General features: G+C 45.6%; 4 protein-coding genes across 4 annotated transcripts; all 4 read right to left on the reverse strand.

The window, feature by feature from the left end:
- Positions 1 to 2,117: 2,117 nt before the first annotated feature.
- On the reverse strand, positions 2,118 to 4,370 carry LOC108028795 (glutamate transporter polyphemus-like). Its single transcript, XM_017100778.3, has 6 exons — positions 4,202 to 4,370; positions 4,105 to 4,149; positions 3,902 to 4,052; positions 3,361 to 3,843; positions 3,119 to 3,297; positions 2,118 to 3,004 (listed from the first exon to the last, which is right to left on the reverse strand). The coding sequence occupies exons 1-6, from the start codon at positions 4,213 to 4,215 to the stop codon at positions 2,443 to 2,445; spliced, it is 1,434 nt and encodes a 477-aa protein (XP_016956267.1). The 5' UTR covers positions 4,216 to 4,370; the 3' UTR covers positions 2,118 to 2,442.
- Positions 4,371 to 4,517: 147 nt separating this feature from the next.
- Positions 4,518 to 6,894, reverse strand: LOC108028794 (glutamate transporter polyphemus-like). Its single transcript, XM_017100775.3, has 7 exons — positions 6,756 to 6,894; positions 6,660 to 6,704; positions 6,456 to 6,606; positions 5,917 to 6,399; positions 5,674 to 5,852; positions 4,960 to 5,528; positions 4,518 to 4,903 (listed from the first exon to the last, which is right to left on the reverse strand). The coding sequence occupies exons 1-6, from the start codon at positions 6,767 to 6,769 to the stop codon at positions 4,967 to 4,969; spliced, it is 1,434 nt and encodes a 477-aa protein (XP_016956264.1). The 5' UTR covers positions 6,770 to 6,894; the 3' UTR covers positions 4,518 to 4,903; positions 4,960 to 4,966.
- Positions 6,895 to 6,930: 36 nt separating this feature from the next.
- On the reverse strand, positions 6,931 to 8,943 carry LOC108028796 (proton-coupled amino acid transporter-like protein CG1139). Its single transcript, XM_017100779.3, has 8 exons — positions 8,767 to 8,943; positions 8,663 to 8,716; positions 8,455 to 8,605; positions 8,277 to 8,398; positions 7,993 to 8,219; positions 7,796 to 7,926; positions 7,564 to 7,742; positions 6,931 to 7,511 (listed from the first exon to the last, which is right to left on the reverse strand). Exons 1-8 carry the CDS (start codon positions 8,862 to 8,864, stop codon positions 7,082 to 7,084), a joined length of 1,392 nt encoding a protein of 463 aa, XP_016956268.1. The 5' UTR covers positions 8,865 to 8,943; the 3' UTR covers positions 6,931 to 7,081.
- A 662-nt stretch (positions 8,944 to 9,605) lies between these two features.
- On the reverse strand, positions 9,606 to 11,377 carry LOC108028727 (acyl-CoA Delta-9 desaturase). Its single transcript, XM_050885876.1, has 2 exons — positions 10,091 to 11,377; positions 9,606 to 9,725 (listed from the first exon to the last, which is right to left on the reverse strand). The coding sequence occupies exon 1, from the start codon at positions 11,342 to 11,344 to the stop codon at positions 10,283 to 10,285; it is 1,062 nt and encodes a 353-aa protein (XP_050741833.1). The 5' UTR covers positions 11,345 to 11,377; the 3' UTR covers positions 9,606 to 9,725; positions 10,091 to 10,282.
- Positions 11,378 to 14,746: the final 3,369 nt, after the last annotated feature.

Here is a 14,746-nt window from a genome sequence, read left to right on the forward strand (position 1 = left end):
GTATTAATCTTGTATGTCTGTATGTTTTTAAAGCTGCTATACGGACATCCTTTTGATACCTCACTAGGAACCATAAGACATTGTTTCTCTACAACCCGAACATTATTTTTAGTAATTGCATTTTTATTTCAAGAAATAAATCTAAAATTGAAAATTTGAAGATGAAATATTCGAAATGTGAAATATAGTTATTAATTTAGCATGAACCTAATTTAGTTCAACCTACTCTGATTAAGTAAATAGCGCTTTTCCATGATGATAATATTATTCTCACTTTGTTAACTTTATAAATATTTATAATATTTGAATTGGTAAGTACCATATTTTCGAGGACTTACCTTTTCGATTAAAAGGAAAACTGTTAGAATTGGGCAATTGGTCTTATAATTTCGCTGGGATATCTTGGCACCTTGGGGAATTTGTCCAGTTCCGCCTTCTCTGGATCCGCGCTTACTCATACTACTTGTTTACTCCGATCCATGCCTTTATCACCGCGGTGTTCCGATGATCCCCAGCAGTGACCCTCGAGTTGCGCAAATATTTTACCACAAATCGAAGTGGCCGTCGATCTGGGATCCGAAAATGAAGTTGAAATCGAAAGTAAAGTCGCCGGGCAAATACATCACTCGGTCGGCCCGAGATAGCCGAAAGGAAACGGGCGTTTTGGATGGGCAAATATTTGCGAAGCGGCGATAAGGGTTCTTTTTGGGGTAATCGATCAGTGTCATGCGGGGGTGGGGCGTGGACCTCGGAGCGCAATAAACCCGGTAATTTATAGACCAATCACGGACCCAGTGCACGCACCGCGAACAAGTGAAAAAATCATAGTCCAAACACACATAGCGCATTAGAGGCGATCTCCGACGGAGGAGCAGGCCTGGACAGCGGGACTGGGTGGTGGCATGGGGATGGGGGTGCAATTTATAGGATAGACACCGCACAGCGGGTAGTCGCGAGTCCCGAGGAGCATCATCCCGGCACTGCCTCATTGCCAATTGATTTATACAAACGGCAAAGCAACGGAACACAAATTGGCTGCCTCGAAGATCTCTCTTCCCTGCTTATTATTTTTTTCGCTTTCTGGGTTTGAGTTTTCCTGCAGAACGGCTCTGGGAAATGATTTGTGGCACTCTGGCCGCAATCACAGAGTCGCAGTTGCGTATACGCAGAACTCTTCGGGCCGCTGCTTAACCCGGTGACCTGCTCGCTGGGAGGGATCCAATGGGCTAGGGTCCACATGCTCGCATATAAATAAGAGCTAGGACCAGAAACACGTGTGGCTCGATCGCTTTTCCTCGGAAACCACTAGATAGCATCGCTTTGCATGCCGGCTGCGTAGCTAATTAGAGCCTTAAATGGGGGAGCCAGGCAATCCCCCGGCGGAAAGTGAGATTGCCAGGCGTTGGCAAAAAATGCCACACAATGACAGCGGACCCGTTGACCGTTTTTGGTTGAAATCGAAGTGGCAACGGGACGCAGTCAGCGGCCAGCGGCCAAACACCAGTTTATCGGGCCGAAACGACCCAAAACAATAAATTACGCAATCCAAATGCTCAACTGCAGTCCATCAATGGCATAATGAGGCAGTCCCGAGATTCAGAGTCCCAGTCTGAGTCGCAGTCCCAGTCCCAGTCGCAGCGTAGATGCATTACCATATCGGCATAAATTCCGGAGCACATCGTTAAGTGGGCTGACGAGTGGCCGGCATCGCAGGAACAGGCTTGCAGGTTGCTGCCTGCCCGCCTCGTGCGGCACGTTGCAGGTTTCTTGCTGCAGGTTGCTGGCTCCGCACTTGCCACATGCCAGGCAGCCTCCGATGCCGCCCCTGCCTCCGCCAACTCCCACAGCTAATGAGGGAATTAACCGCCGTGCCAATGCCACATCGCCATCGATAATGGCTGGTGCCCGGCCTCAGGTGGGGGTTAAATCAGTGGGCGGCGATCCTGACCTCTGGGAATGGCGCCTGCGGCCTGGAGGGCTGTAAGTGACTCGCCAACCAGGCATTGAACTCGAGTGTTTAATTATTCGTTAACCGGCTAGTCAAACTAAGGAAAGTACCAGCAAATCGAGAGCCATCAATAATGGAACAATTCACTTTTAAGAAAGCCAACCATTCGTACAGTAAAAGTAATAAAAACATAGTACATTATATTTTTAAAACATGGGTTCTTATAGATACCAATTAATTTTGCACATATATCACCAAGACACTGCATTAAAGTCTTGACTTGGGTATACCTGACCAGCAACTCAAAATAGAAGGTTTACAATACAATTTTGATGAAATCGCTAGGCTAGTATTACACTATAACTTAAAATTTAAAGGCGCTTGGGCCCACCAAAAATTTGTAATGATTAAAAAAGTTGTTTAAAAATGGTTCGAAATAAATTCTACAAAATCGTATCTCCATGAATAATATACAAAGGTTTTCTCTACTCTCCTTACAGGAACCTGAAGGCAGGTGCCTGGGTGGGTTCGTTTGTAACTGCCATGGCTGTGGTGAGCAGAGTGGTGATATTCCCGGTAGTTGTGGTGTCCCCAGTGGTGGTTCCATCGGTGGCGCTATTCGTCGCCTCGTGTCCACCGCCCCACTCCTTGACCATATTCATTATGGAGAAGATGGTGCCTTGCACCAGAATAACGAGGCCAATGATTACGTAAAAAATGTCCTTTACCAGCTTCCACTTCAGCTTGCCGTAGTTATACTCCGGCGGATAGAACAAGCAGATCTCTATCAGGGCGGGAAACACCAGGTTCAACAGCGATATGGTGAGAGCTCCGACCAGCGACAGCAGGGGACCCAGATTCGGGGCAATGATGCCAGTTGTGGTGGTGAGCAGCACAAGCGCAACCCGGAGGACATTCTCCTTCAGCACCGCGTGCTTCAGCTCGCCACTCTTGTTCCAGTAGTGGTTCATTATTATGTCGATCACCACATAGCCGGCCAAGGGATACGACAGGAAAATGGCAATGGCTATGAAAGTTTTGGAAACCTGAGCAAGTCTGTGGGTGGTAGTTGATTAGGCTTAAATACGAGTAGATAACAATTCTGAAGAATTCGCTTTCTAAATATGTCGAGAACGGCTTATATCAGCAAGTACAAGATGGCCAACTTACACTTCGTTTGTCGGAATATTGAGTGAGATGCTATCAGCAACTTGGTCCCCATAGCGCCAGTAGCCCATGATCCCAAAGAAAATATAAGAAAATAAGACTATCACAATGGCCCAAACGATTACCCCAAACCAACCAAGGTAATGTTGTGGATGGACCATCTGGGATTCGACGGCCAGCATCTGCAATCGAGTTGAAACTATTTTTAAGTACTGTGAAAACTTTAAATCATTTCAAGGACTCACCACTCCCACGGAGGTGACCGAGAACAGGGCGATGCCAAAGAACAAGGGCAGCTTCTCTATGGGGCCAAACACTATATTGCGTTCCGATATCGGAGGCAGTCCCACGAAGAGGTAGTACATCATCATAAGAAAGCCGGTGTAAATGAGAATGGTGGCCACTATATTGAAGGGCACCAGGTACTTCAGTCGTCGTATAAGGAATGGGCCTATCAGGAGGAGTCCGATAACAGCTATATAGATTCTCAAGTCGGCCACTACCACGTGGAAGTCAAAGACTTGTTTTATGTTGGCGGCCACGAAGAGAATGTAGACGACGCAGACGCCGAATTGCGAAGCTCCCAGCACTCCATCGCAGAAGTATCCTCCCGCCTTTGAGCAGTACCTGAAGCACTTGGGTCCCTGGCCAAAGGAGTACTCCATGGCCTGTGGATAGGTGGCATAGCCGACCTGCATCCGCCGGGAGCACTCCACCATGCAAATAATCTTAAAAAGTAGTGTATTAAATCGGAGCCTTCCCTAAGGGCTGGATTCCCAGACTCACCAGCATCTGGATGCCGTGAACTAGCATTATACTGGCCAAAATGAGCAGGACAATGCCATTGATGATGCCTGCGTAGTAAAAGGCCAAGGGAAGGGACAACACTCCAGTTCCCACCACGCTCTTGAGTAGGGAGAAAAAAGCACCAATATCTCTGCAAAAAACAGCTGAACCGAGTAGATAATGACTGGTATTTGGACACTTACGACAACGGCTTAGCCACATTTCGGTTTTCGTAAGGATTATAGCCTCTGTGGATGAGAACTTCAGTAATCTATTGTTAAGACATGGCTCAGTCCTTACCCTTTATCCGCCATTTAGAAAATATGTTTTTTTCTTTTCAAAATTTAAATAAAAAAATTGTGGGTGTAAATTACATGGCAGTATTTACTAAGAAACTGTAATTTTCTATGAAAATGTAATTTAATGCAGAAAAGTAAAAAAAAGTATTTCGGTTGTTCTTGACAAAATAAACATTGTCTAAACGATTTTTAAAATGTGAAGAGAAGTTATTATATTGAATATCTGATAATTTCAGAAGGCGTAAACTTTTTATTCTTATCATTAACTGCGATATCTATATTGCACCTACAACCTTACAGGGCACAGAAAAAACCAATTGGTTTATCATTGATCATGATAATATATCATTATTTATTGAGTCGGAAATACAAAATAATTTTGAAAATACAGAGTATCTATAACATAGATCACTCAATGACGGGATAACGAAAGTGGGTGTCCACATGGTAACCACCGTGCTTGCTATTCCTCTTGCAAAGCCCATTAGTTTTCCGTAACCTAGGACTCCTTTTTTCAGTTCTGCAGAATAGAGCACTTATCTTGGCCATAAGTAACAAGTGATCTTAGCTAACTTGCTTGAAAACTGAAACTTTTAGGTCCGTTGCTGATAGCTAGTTCCACAGTGTTTCGACGGAAAGTCGATGCACATTTTCAAAGCTTAGAAAGCCAATATCCACTTCCCCACGCATTGATATTGGGCAGCTGAAAAGAATACGTATCAGCGGAGAACATACCTGAATATATGATATAAGGACTACCATTCCTTTATAGAAATCTCAAAGCGGGTTCCTGAGTGGGTTCATTGGGAGCTGCAATGGCTGTGGTCAGCAAGGTGGTGATATTCCCGGTAGTTGTGGTGTCCACTGTAGTGGTTCCATCCGTGCCCCCAGTTGTCGCCTCGCTCTTACCGCCCCACTCCTTGACCATATTCATTATGGAGAAGACGGTGCCTTGCACCAGAATAACCAGGCCAATGATTACATAAAAAATATCCTTTACCAGCTTCCACTTCAGCTTGCCGTAGTTATACTCTGGTGGGTAGAACAGGCAGATCTCGATCAGGGCGGGAAACACCAGGTTCAACAGCGATATGGTGAGAGCTCCGACCAGCGACAGCAGGGGACCCAGATTCGGGGCAAGAATGCCAGTTATGGTGGTCAGTATCACCATAACCACCCGGAGGATGAGCTCTTTCAAGACCGCGTGCTTCAGCTCTCCACTCTTGTTCCAGTAGTGGTTCATTATTATGTCGATCACCACATAGCCGGCCAAGGGATACGACAGGAAAATGGCCATGGCAATAAAGGCCTTGGAAACCTGGGCGATTCTGGGAATGACAAGGGTTTTAAATAATAGTTATTAGTTTTAACGAATTGGAGCTTTCATTTTTTAGATAAAAACTCATTAAACAAATTATCACTTAACAAATAAAATTATTACTTTTATAATAATAAAGTTACAGGAAAACTTACACTTCATCTGTGGGAATATTGAGTGAGACACTATCCGCAGTTTGATCACCATAACGCCAGTAGCCCATGATCCCAAAGAAAATATAAGAAATTAAAACTATTACAATGGCCCAAACGATTACCCCAAACCAACCGAGGTAATGTTGTGGATGCGCCATCTGGGATTCGACGGCCAGCATCTGTAAAAGAGTTATAACTTTTTGTAAAAACTTCGAAACCTACATAACCATTTTAAGGACTCACCACTCCCACGGAGGTGACCGAGAACAGGGCGATGCCAAAGAACAAGGGCAGCTTCTCTGTGGGGCCAAACACTATATTGCGTTCCGATATCGGAGGCAGACCCACGAACAGGTAGTACATCATCATAAGAAAGCCGGTGTAAATGAGAATGGTGGCCACTATATTGAAGGGTATCAGGTACTTGAGAGACCGTATCAGGAACGGGCCTATCGCGAGGAGTCCGACAGCGGTTACATAGATCCTTATGTCAGCCACTCCCCAGTAAAAGTCTATGAGCTGCTTGAAGTTGACTGACACAAAGACGATGTAAACGACGCAGACGCCGAATTGCGAAGCTCCCAGCACTCCATCGCAGAAGTATCCTCCCGCCTTGGAGCAGTACCTGAAGCACTTGGGACCCTGGCCGAAGGAGTACTCCATCGCCTGTGGATAGGTGGTATAGCCGACCTGCATCCGTCGGGAGCACTCCACCATGCAAATAATCTACAAAAACATTTCTAGATTAAAAACTTTCTTTTGGGATGGCTCCCTAGACTCACCAACATCTGAATGCCGTGAACCAGCATTATACTGGCTAAAATGAGCAGGACAATGCCGTTGATGATGCCTGCGTAGTAAAAGGCCAAGGGAAGGGACAAAACTCCAGTTCCCACCACGCTCTTGAGCAGCGAAATGAAAGCCCCGAAATCGCTGCAAAAATAATTTTAACTGCGTAGAACAATGATTGGTTGTGAGAAACTTACGATATCGGCTTAGCCACAATTCGATTTTCGTAAGGGTTATAGCCTCTGCGGATCAGAAAGTTAGTAATCGATTGTTAACACTGCATGCCTCTTTACCCTTTATCGGCCATTTCGAATTTTTGACTTTTATTTTAATCTATACAAAAAGTGAGTTTTTAGTGTATATAACATGGACATGGCAGAGTTTACTAAGAACCTGCAATATGAAAATCAAAAATGTAAAGAGTGTTACAAGGTGTTAAAACAAATAAAAAAGTGAGCTCTTTGTTCTAAATAAATAAAAATTTTACATTTTCAGTACTTTCTTGCGCTTTAACTAAGAGCATGAATATTTAAAAATAAATAACAAATTTCTGCATTGTTAGTATATTCCTAAAGCCCTTGAAATAAAAACTAAATTTCAAAGTTCATTAAATCTCTAACTAAAAGCGCTTAATGACGGGATAACGAGTATGGAGGGTGCGCAGGGTAACCACTGTGCCAGTCATTCCACCGGCCAAGCCCATCAAGATGAATAACATTGATCGGAAAAGCAGGATCCTTCCAGGTCCGTAGCCCTCCTCATAGCGAACGCAGAGATCGACGATTCCCGGCAGGATTAGACCCAGCTGGGCCAAACAAAAGGACCCCACGAAGGAGAGCAGAAGTCCAAAGTCCGGGTACTGAATGGCCACCAGGACCGAGGCGATTACCAAGGCGATTCTCACCAAGAACTCCACCGCCTTGGTGGACCCCTCTTCCAACGCTGGTTCCAGATAGTTCCGCCAGATGATGTCCACAGTTACGTAACCCTGGAGGGCATAGCTGAAGAAAATTGCCAGGGCAAACATTCCAGTCACCAACTGGGGGAGACTAATGAACAAAATTATTTAGGGTAGTAAAACAGTGGCTTAGGAATACCCACAATTCCTTTTCCGGCAGATTCTGCAGAATAGAGTTGGCCGTATCTTGGCCATACCGCCAGTATCCAAAGAAACCAAAGAGCGCATAAAAGGTTATCACCACGATCATGGCTCTATTTAGGACACCACAGGGACCCAGGAAGTCCTCCGGCGTTCGCATATTGCGGCCAAGAGCTAGGATCTTGAAATAATGGTATTGTTAAACGAACTAAAACTTGAATTGCGAACACCCACCACTCCAACCGATTCTATGGCAAAAAGTACAGTGCCAAAAAATAGTGGAAAGTGGCCCAGTGGCTGAGTGGCATGAAGTTCTTCAAACTTGGGAAGGCCCCGAAGGAGGTAGCTCAATATAAGGAAAAACCCTGTATTTATATGGAACAATATAAGACTAAAAGTATAGCTTTTAATACGATCGGGGGAAAACTCACCTAGAAACAGGAAGATATTGGATGTTAGGGCAAATGGCACAAGACTTTTAAGATCCCGTACCAAAAACGTTATGATCAATGGCAAGGCAATGAAAGCCATGTACAGCCTCTCATCTATGGGCCACAAATGTATGTCCCCCAAATGCTTAAGGCTTTTTGCTATGAAGACCACGTAGACGCAGTCCACGCCAAAGTGATAGGCACACAGCAGAACATCCACTAAGTATCTAAGTTAAAGAGTTCTCTTTTATCGAGGGTTTACGTTATAACTAATCTGAACTAACCCACAGGTTTTGCTCAGAAAACGAAACCTCGGATGACCACTGCTGAGAGCCAGTTCCACTGCCTTTCGATAGCTGATCATTGGAATTTTATATTGGCTTCCCAACGCATTGATATGTTGCAGCTGCAAAGAAGGTTTATCAAATCTCCAAGTTCCTTGAACATATGATATAGGGCTACCAGAATATGCATCGCATAGAGCACGAAGGAGCTCAGTGCGAAAGTGCTTATAAGACCAATCAGCCAGCCCGAATACAGAAAAGCCCTCGGCATTGCCAGACAACCTGTGCCAAAGCCACACTTCAGGACGTTTATGAAGGTCTCCAAGTCGCTGGGAACAAGAAAAGCTTATGAGTTTGGTTAGCACAGGGTGTCGATACCTCCTTACGACATTCTACTGTCCTTCGCCAAGGGCGAACCAGCTTGATAGGCCAGCGGGGATCTGCGGGAGATTCTTCGTTACGAAAGCCCATTACTCATGAGTTGGCTCACCCGAAACTCTTTTGCACACCGCCCAGGAGTCTTTGGTGGAAGGACAGCTCCTGGTCTAAGCGTCGGTGGCTGGCCAACTTCCTCTGCTTTCGCGCCATCTCAAGGAAATTGAATCACTCGAAAGGGAATTATTATTTTTCAGCGGCGAAGTCAGCGCCGACTTTGGTCTGCAATTATGCAAATGTGGATCACCGATCCCTCGGGTCATGATCTCTGCGACGTGGAGATAAAGTGGCTCGCTCGGATTCCGGCTTCCAGGAAGGGTGGAGGTATTAGCATGGCCCTGAGCGGCCTCGCTTTCCAGGAACATCCAGCTCTTCTCCGCCGATGTGTGGGCGTTGTTGCTCTGACCAAGGCCGAGGAATTCGCTACCTAAATTATGCAATGGCCCCGGGGTCTTGGGCAAACTAATTAGTGTGGCCAGCACGGACATTTCTCAAGGCCCCCACCCCAATTGGCACCTGGCCATAAATCCACCGGCCTTGGGACGGACAATCTACAGTTTCTAGTTAAGTCTTCCCGCTCCTCCTCTCCCGTTATCATTGTGTGGGGCCGACGGCCCGCTGGGAGCCACCTCCTCCATTCTTTGGAGAGCCGAATCGAAAATGCAAATGTCCCGTCCCCCCAGAGAGAAGAGTCTATTCTCCAGGGGCCAGAAGTCAACTAGCAGATTTGTTTATTTAACTTTCCTTTGGGTTTTTCTGTATCTAGAAACGATTCGTTGGTCTGTGCTTCACGTTGTACTTAAGGAGTTAACTTAAAGGAGTTACATTTGCAATTACTTTCCTATATCGTATTGTCCCATAAAGTAAAAAAAAATAAATGGTAACACCTTCTAATGATTTTTTGGTACTTAAGAGGTTTATTTATAAGTGGGACACTTAGAACACAAGAACAAGCGGTAAACAAAATTTGAATGCTTGAAATATGCCAGACAACTTACACTCGCTGGTAGCTACCTCAAGTGTCACCTAGAAATATATAATTTGTCGGACAAAGTACCTCTATTCTCCAGGGGCCAGAAGTCAACTAGCAGATTTGTTTATTTAACTTTCCTTTGGGTTTTTCTGTATCTAGAAACGATTCGTTGGTCTGTGCTTCACGTTGTACTTAAGGAGTTAACTTAAAGGAGTTACATTTGCAATTACTTTCCTATATCGTATTGTCCCATAAAGTAAAAAAAAATAAATGGTAACACCTTCTAATGATTTTTTGGTACTTAAGAGGTTTATTTATAAGTGGGACACTTAGAACACAAGAACAAGCGGTAAACAAAATTTGAATGCTTGAAATATGCCAGACAATTTCACTCGCTGGTAGCTACCTCAAGTGTCACCTAGAAATATATAATTTGTCGGACAAAGTACCTCGACAGTTCCAGTAAGTAGGGCACACCAAGGTCGAGGAATGCTTGCTTTAATTTCTAAGACTTTAATTTAATGCAGCGGTAACAAAACCAATTCCTCATTTGAAATTCATTTGATTCGCAACAGCTCTCTTTACCTAAGCTCTTGGTCTACGTCTCTTTTCGCTGGTGGGTGATGGTGGTGTCGCCGATGTCCTCCGACTTCTGGTCCTTGTCTCCCCATCCCCAGACAGGATGTGAGCCGTCGCCCGTCCTGAGAGCTCGCTGGCGCACCATGTCCAAGGACACGCTCTTGAGGTCGTAGGCCCAGCCCAAGTAGGCAAAGAAGTCGATGAACTTGGTGGTCGCATCCTGGGAGCATGGTCCCAGCTCCGCACTCTTGTAGTCCCAGGGGAAGACATGATGGTAGTTGTGGTAGCCCTCGCCCACGTGGAAGCCGATCAGGAAGCCCTGATCCACGGGGCATATGTTCTTGTCGTAGGGCTTCATGCCGAACATGTGGGCGGAACTGTTGACCGTCCAAATGAGGTTCAGGCTGACGCACCACCGGAGCAAGGCCATCACATGCCAGGAGGTGTTCAAGGACTCGCCCCACAGGTACATGGGCAGAGCGGTGGGCAGGAGGAAGCAGATAACTGGCATCAGCCACAGGTAGTACTTCTTCTGGAACATCACGAGGGGATCGGCCTCTAGGTCGGAAAGATCTATCTGCTTGCCCTTCTCCACCACCTCGGGGTGTTTCCGGCAGCACAGCCATCCAATGTGGGCGAAGAACCAGCCGCGCTGCGAGTTGTAGGGATCCGCGTCCGTTTCCGTGTACTTGTGGTGCACCCGATGGTCCCGGGCCCAGTAGTAGACCGCATCCTGGAAGGCCAGGGTGTTCAGGAACAGGAAGATCAGCTTCAGCGGCGTGTTTGCCTTGAAGGTGCGATGGGCCCACAAGCGATGGGCGCCACCGGAAACTCCCAAGATGGTTATCACCACGGCGGGCGGAAAGAGCAGGACGGTCGTCCAGGTGGCTTCCGTGAAGAGCAACCACACTCCGTACAAGGAAGATATGTGAAGGATCACGAACAACACTATGTTGAACCACACCAGCTCCAGCTTGCTGCCATCGGTGGTCCTGAGAGTGACCAGGTCCTTGGTCAAGCCAACATCCACGTCCGATTCGAAAAGCACTCCCGTGGAGGTGTCGTTGCTGTTGGGTGGCATTTTGCTCTAACTCTGCTTCTGGCACTGCTCCCAAGTCTTATACATATGTTAGATATATAGAACCCCTGTTCCGGGCTGCAATTCAAATTCAACACCTCAGACTGACGCAAAATGTCAGCTTTTCGGTATATGCTTTGCATTATTTATCGGCTTTTGTATGCAAAAAGGTTGGTAGTTTAGTCAAAAATTATAGCATACACGCTAAAAAACTCGTTCGTATCGTTATACGACATAAAATCGTTATCAATATAAAGACTAAATTAACTTAACCTATCGAATTGGGGATCCTACCCGTGAAATGTTTACTAGTGCGTAATGCGTTAACGTACGGATTACTAGGTGTCTAAATATATAAATGGAATACCCTTCGATTGTAGTATCGACTCATAACGTAAGCTACTTTTACGTAAATAAGTAATAATTAATTAAAAAATGATAAATTCCCTGGAAAATAGTTTTTCTTTTAGAAGTGTAGCTAGTCCTTTACTTTGAACTTAAGAACTTTATGGATCTTTTAAAAAGACGTGCCCAACCCTGTATCTTCTATGTTTTCCTAGATCGTGTTCCCCACGGCTTATCCTCCTGATATACTTTATAGGGTCGGAAATATGCCCTTTCAATTTTTGAGGAAATGGTTTGAAAAGAGAAAAGCGGATTGTTTTCGCAATTTCCATTGTTTCCGAAATTGCAAAGCGTAATAGTGACAGTATGATAATGTCTGATAAGCTTCCGCACGTAAAATTAATTTAAAATTCTTGGCTCGACTCTGGCACTTCCTAAATTACAGGATCGACTGCACTTCATTCGTAATTTGTAGAGTGCTGGATTATCCGGCATACTTCGACTGCGGCACTAATTTTAATATTTATGCGAATGAATAATGAAAGGCCTTTGAATTCAACACATGCTTCGAAATGGTCAAGTACATGCCACTTTACAAAACATGACGAATAAAAACAAGTATGGAAATTGCTGGAAAAACTATTACGTTTTCTGCATTAACTTTGCACGACTTTAGGAATTTTCCTGTAATTGGAACAGTTTTAATTACATTTCTATCGATCAAACTGCTTTTTATGTTTTTTTTGTAAGCCCTTTCTGTCACAGAGAAACTTCTCAATTTATTTTTTGTTAGCAAGGTAATTTATGATAAGTTTAATACATTTAATTTTAGCCTAACTATTAAGGAACCAATGCAACAATGTGACTTACAATCTATACTAGTAAATTTTACCCATATTATTTTTTTGTGTGCAGCCACAGTCGGAAAACATTTTTTTTTCTGCGTGCATGTGAGTGGTTGATGTTGCTGCCACAGCCTCTGCCGTTGATGTGCAGTTGCAGTTAGATGTGGCGCATCATTAAAGTGCAGACAAATGGCAGCGCGGCATGTGCGGCACATGTCAGGCTGCACAAGCTTTAGCAACAGGTGAAAATGCTGGAATTCTGATTATCCACTGCTGATGCCGCAGTTGCACTGGCTGCTGCTGTTGCGGTGATTGGCAGCAACGTTTGCTGCTGCTGCGGCAGCAACTTAAACTGTAACTTTCAGCGATTTGTCGTCGTTGTCGCTGTCGTTCCTTTTTCCTGCACTGGCTCTTTGATCTGCGCTAAAAACCCAAGTCTCGGGCAGACGGCAGCAACATGCGCATAATTATTTGAATGCCCGCCGGCAACATGGGGTGCAACATTCCGCGGGCCACGCCCCCAATTCAATTTACAGCCGGAAGTGTGGGTGTATACTTACTTGATATACATTCGTGTTCTCCGTTCTGCGTTCCCCTTTCGCGAACTCATTTGCTGGTTCATAAATCAAAAATCGCAGCGGCAACTCCCGCACAAAAAGAAGTAGAACCCAAATCAACAGTATGAAAAACGCATTTAATGATTGGCGAACAGCAGCAGCAGCAGCAGCAGCAGCAGCAGTCGACAAGCAGCAACATCGAGAGCAGCAGCAGCAGCAACATAATAGGCCCATCTAGAGGCAACATTCGCGTACCAGCAAAAAGTGGGAGGATGCAGTGAATTTCCCTCGCCCCGCAGTGATGGTTTTTTTAATGCCATTTGTTGCTGCCGCTGTAGATGTTGCTGCTGCTGCTGGTGTGCTGTGCTGTGCTGTTGTTGCTGTTGTCGGGCCGTTTGCCTTTTTGGGGCCCGTGAGGCATTCGCCTAAGCGGCAGGTTCCTGTCTGCCCCATCCAAGGAGACGTTGACTGCATTTTTAAGCGCGCTCCGCGCATAAAATAAAGCCAGATTGCAGGTCTCTGCCTCGGGGCCATCATCCTCCTGGTTTTGGCTTGAATGGGGAGAGTAAAAGTGCAGGATGCTTTGTTGTCCTGCCCCTGGACCCATCCCATCCCATCCCATCCCATCTCATCCAGAGCCCCATCCCAGTCCCTGTCCAGAGCCCAAACTCCACTCGGAAGAGCTTCTGCAGATACGGCAGCTAATTTTCGACGGGCACAAAACACAAAAACTGGAGGGAAGCATCTGAGATCTTCGAGCGATAATGATGCAGGTTAATCATTAGCCTGGTACGTGTATTATGCGATTATTAGTTGGGTGTTCGGTGCTCTTACTTCATCTTCGCTTTCGCGGGGATTACGATTACCCCGCAAGGCCATTTTTGGTGGGCGTACGCTCTGCTTTTCGAGAATCTCCTTCAGTAATTTCCAATTTCCGCTCAATGTTGCATCTACATGCGGCCAATTTGTCAACGCGGCGGCAGCATATAGTTGCCGCATGTAAGTTGTCAACGTTTTTTAAGAATCAATTGCCGCCCAGCAGTAGTGGTACTGCAACTCTGGAAATCCGATCTCGGCGGAGTCCGCCTTCTCGGCTGCCGTCTGTCAGCATATGGGATATAGCACATAGCTTATAGACCCGCCGGATGCCACACAAGCGGCTCGAAAAGGCGGCCTTGAACGGAGCAGGGTCCCAGGTACTTGGCAAAAATCATTGCAGAATTTAAATGAGCGCAGCTCACACTAACACACACTCGGGCACAAATATTTTGAGGGCAAAAAGCCCGCTCAACTGACGTGCAACATGATTTTGTAGGCGTGCAACATGCGCATGCGCAACAGCCGCAACTTTATCAGATTCTGCGCTCTTTTCAGCATTATTTCTGTAACTTTTTTCGCCTGCCTCGCCAGCATGTTGTTGACTGTCAATTGTTTGGTGGGCGTTGCAGCAGCAACCAGCAACCAGCAACTAGCAACAATAGTAGGGGCAGCAGCAGCAACAGACTGTCCCACAGTCTGCAGGCCAGACTTTTGAAGCTATATCAATGTCAACAGCATTATCACACTGCGCTGTCAATATGCAAATGCCTAGAGCAAACCCAAGTAGCAACAACAGCAGCAACAACTGCAAAGACTACGTTCGCCAGCAAAAAGACAAA

This window comes from Drosophila biarmipes, chromosome 3L, assembly GCF_025231255.1.
Source record: "Drosophila biarmipes strain raj3 chromosome 3L, RU_DBia_V1.1, whole genome shotgun sequence".
NCBI lineage: Eukaryota > Metazoa > Arthropoda > Insecta > Diptera > Drosophilidae > Drosophila > Drosophila biarmipes.

Excerpts from the sequence above, each read along its gene's own strand:
- LOC108028795 (XM_017100778.3), bottom strand. Across the intron at positions 4,053-4,104 it reads AATGTGGCTAAGCCGTTGTC|AGATATTGGTGCTTTTTTCT; the intron begins GTAAGTGTCCAA and ends TGTTTTTTGCAG. Across the intron at positions 3,844-3,901 it reads TTCACGGCATCCAGATGCTG|ATTATTTGCATGGTGGAGTG; the intron begins GTGAGTCTGGGA and ends CTACTTTTTAAG.
- LOC108028794 (XM_017100775.3), bottom strand. Across the intron at positions 6,607-6,659 it reads ATTGTGGCTAAGCCGATATC|CGATTTCGGGGCTTTCATTT; the intron begins GTAAGTTTCTCA and ends TTATTTTTGCAG. Across the intron at positions 5,853-5,916 it reads CGGTCACCTCCGTGGGAGTG|ATGCTGGCCGTCGAATCCCA; the intron begins GTGAGTCCTTAA and ends ACTCTTTTACAG.
- LOC108028796 (XM_017100779.3), bottom strand. The coding sequence starts at position 8,864 with ATGGCGCGAAAGCAGAGGAAGTTGGCCAGCCACCGACGCTTAGACCAG. Across the intron at positions 8,606-8,662 it reads GCGAAGGACAGTAGAATGTC|CGACTTGGAGACCTTCATAA; the intron begins GTAAGGAGGTAT and ends TCTTGTTCCCAG. Across the intron at positions 7,743-7,795 it reads CCATAGAATCGGTTGGAGTG|ATCCTAGCTCTTGGCCGCAA; the intron begins GTGGGTGTTCGC and ends CATTATTTCAAG.
- LOC108028727 (XM_050885876.1), bottom strand. The coding sequence starts at position 11,344 with ATGCCACCCAACAGCAACGACACCTCCACGGGAGTGCTTTTCGAATCG.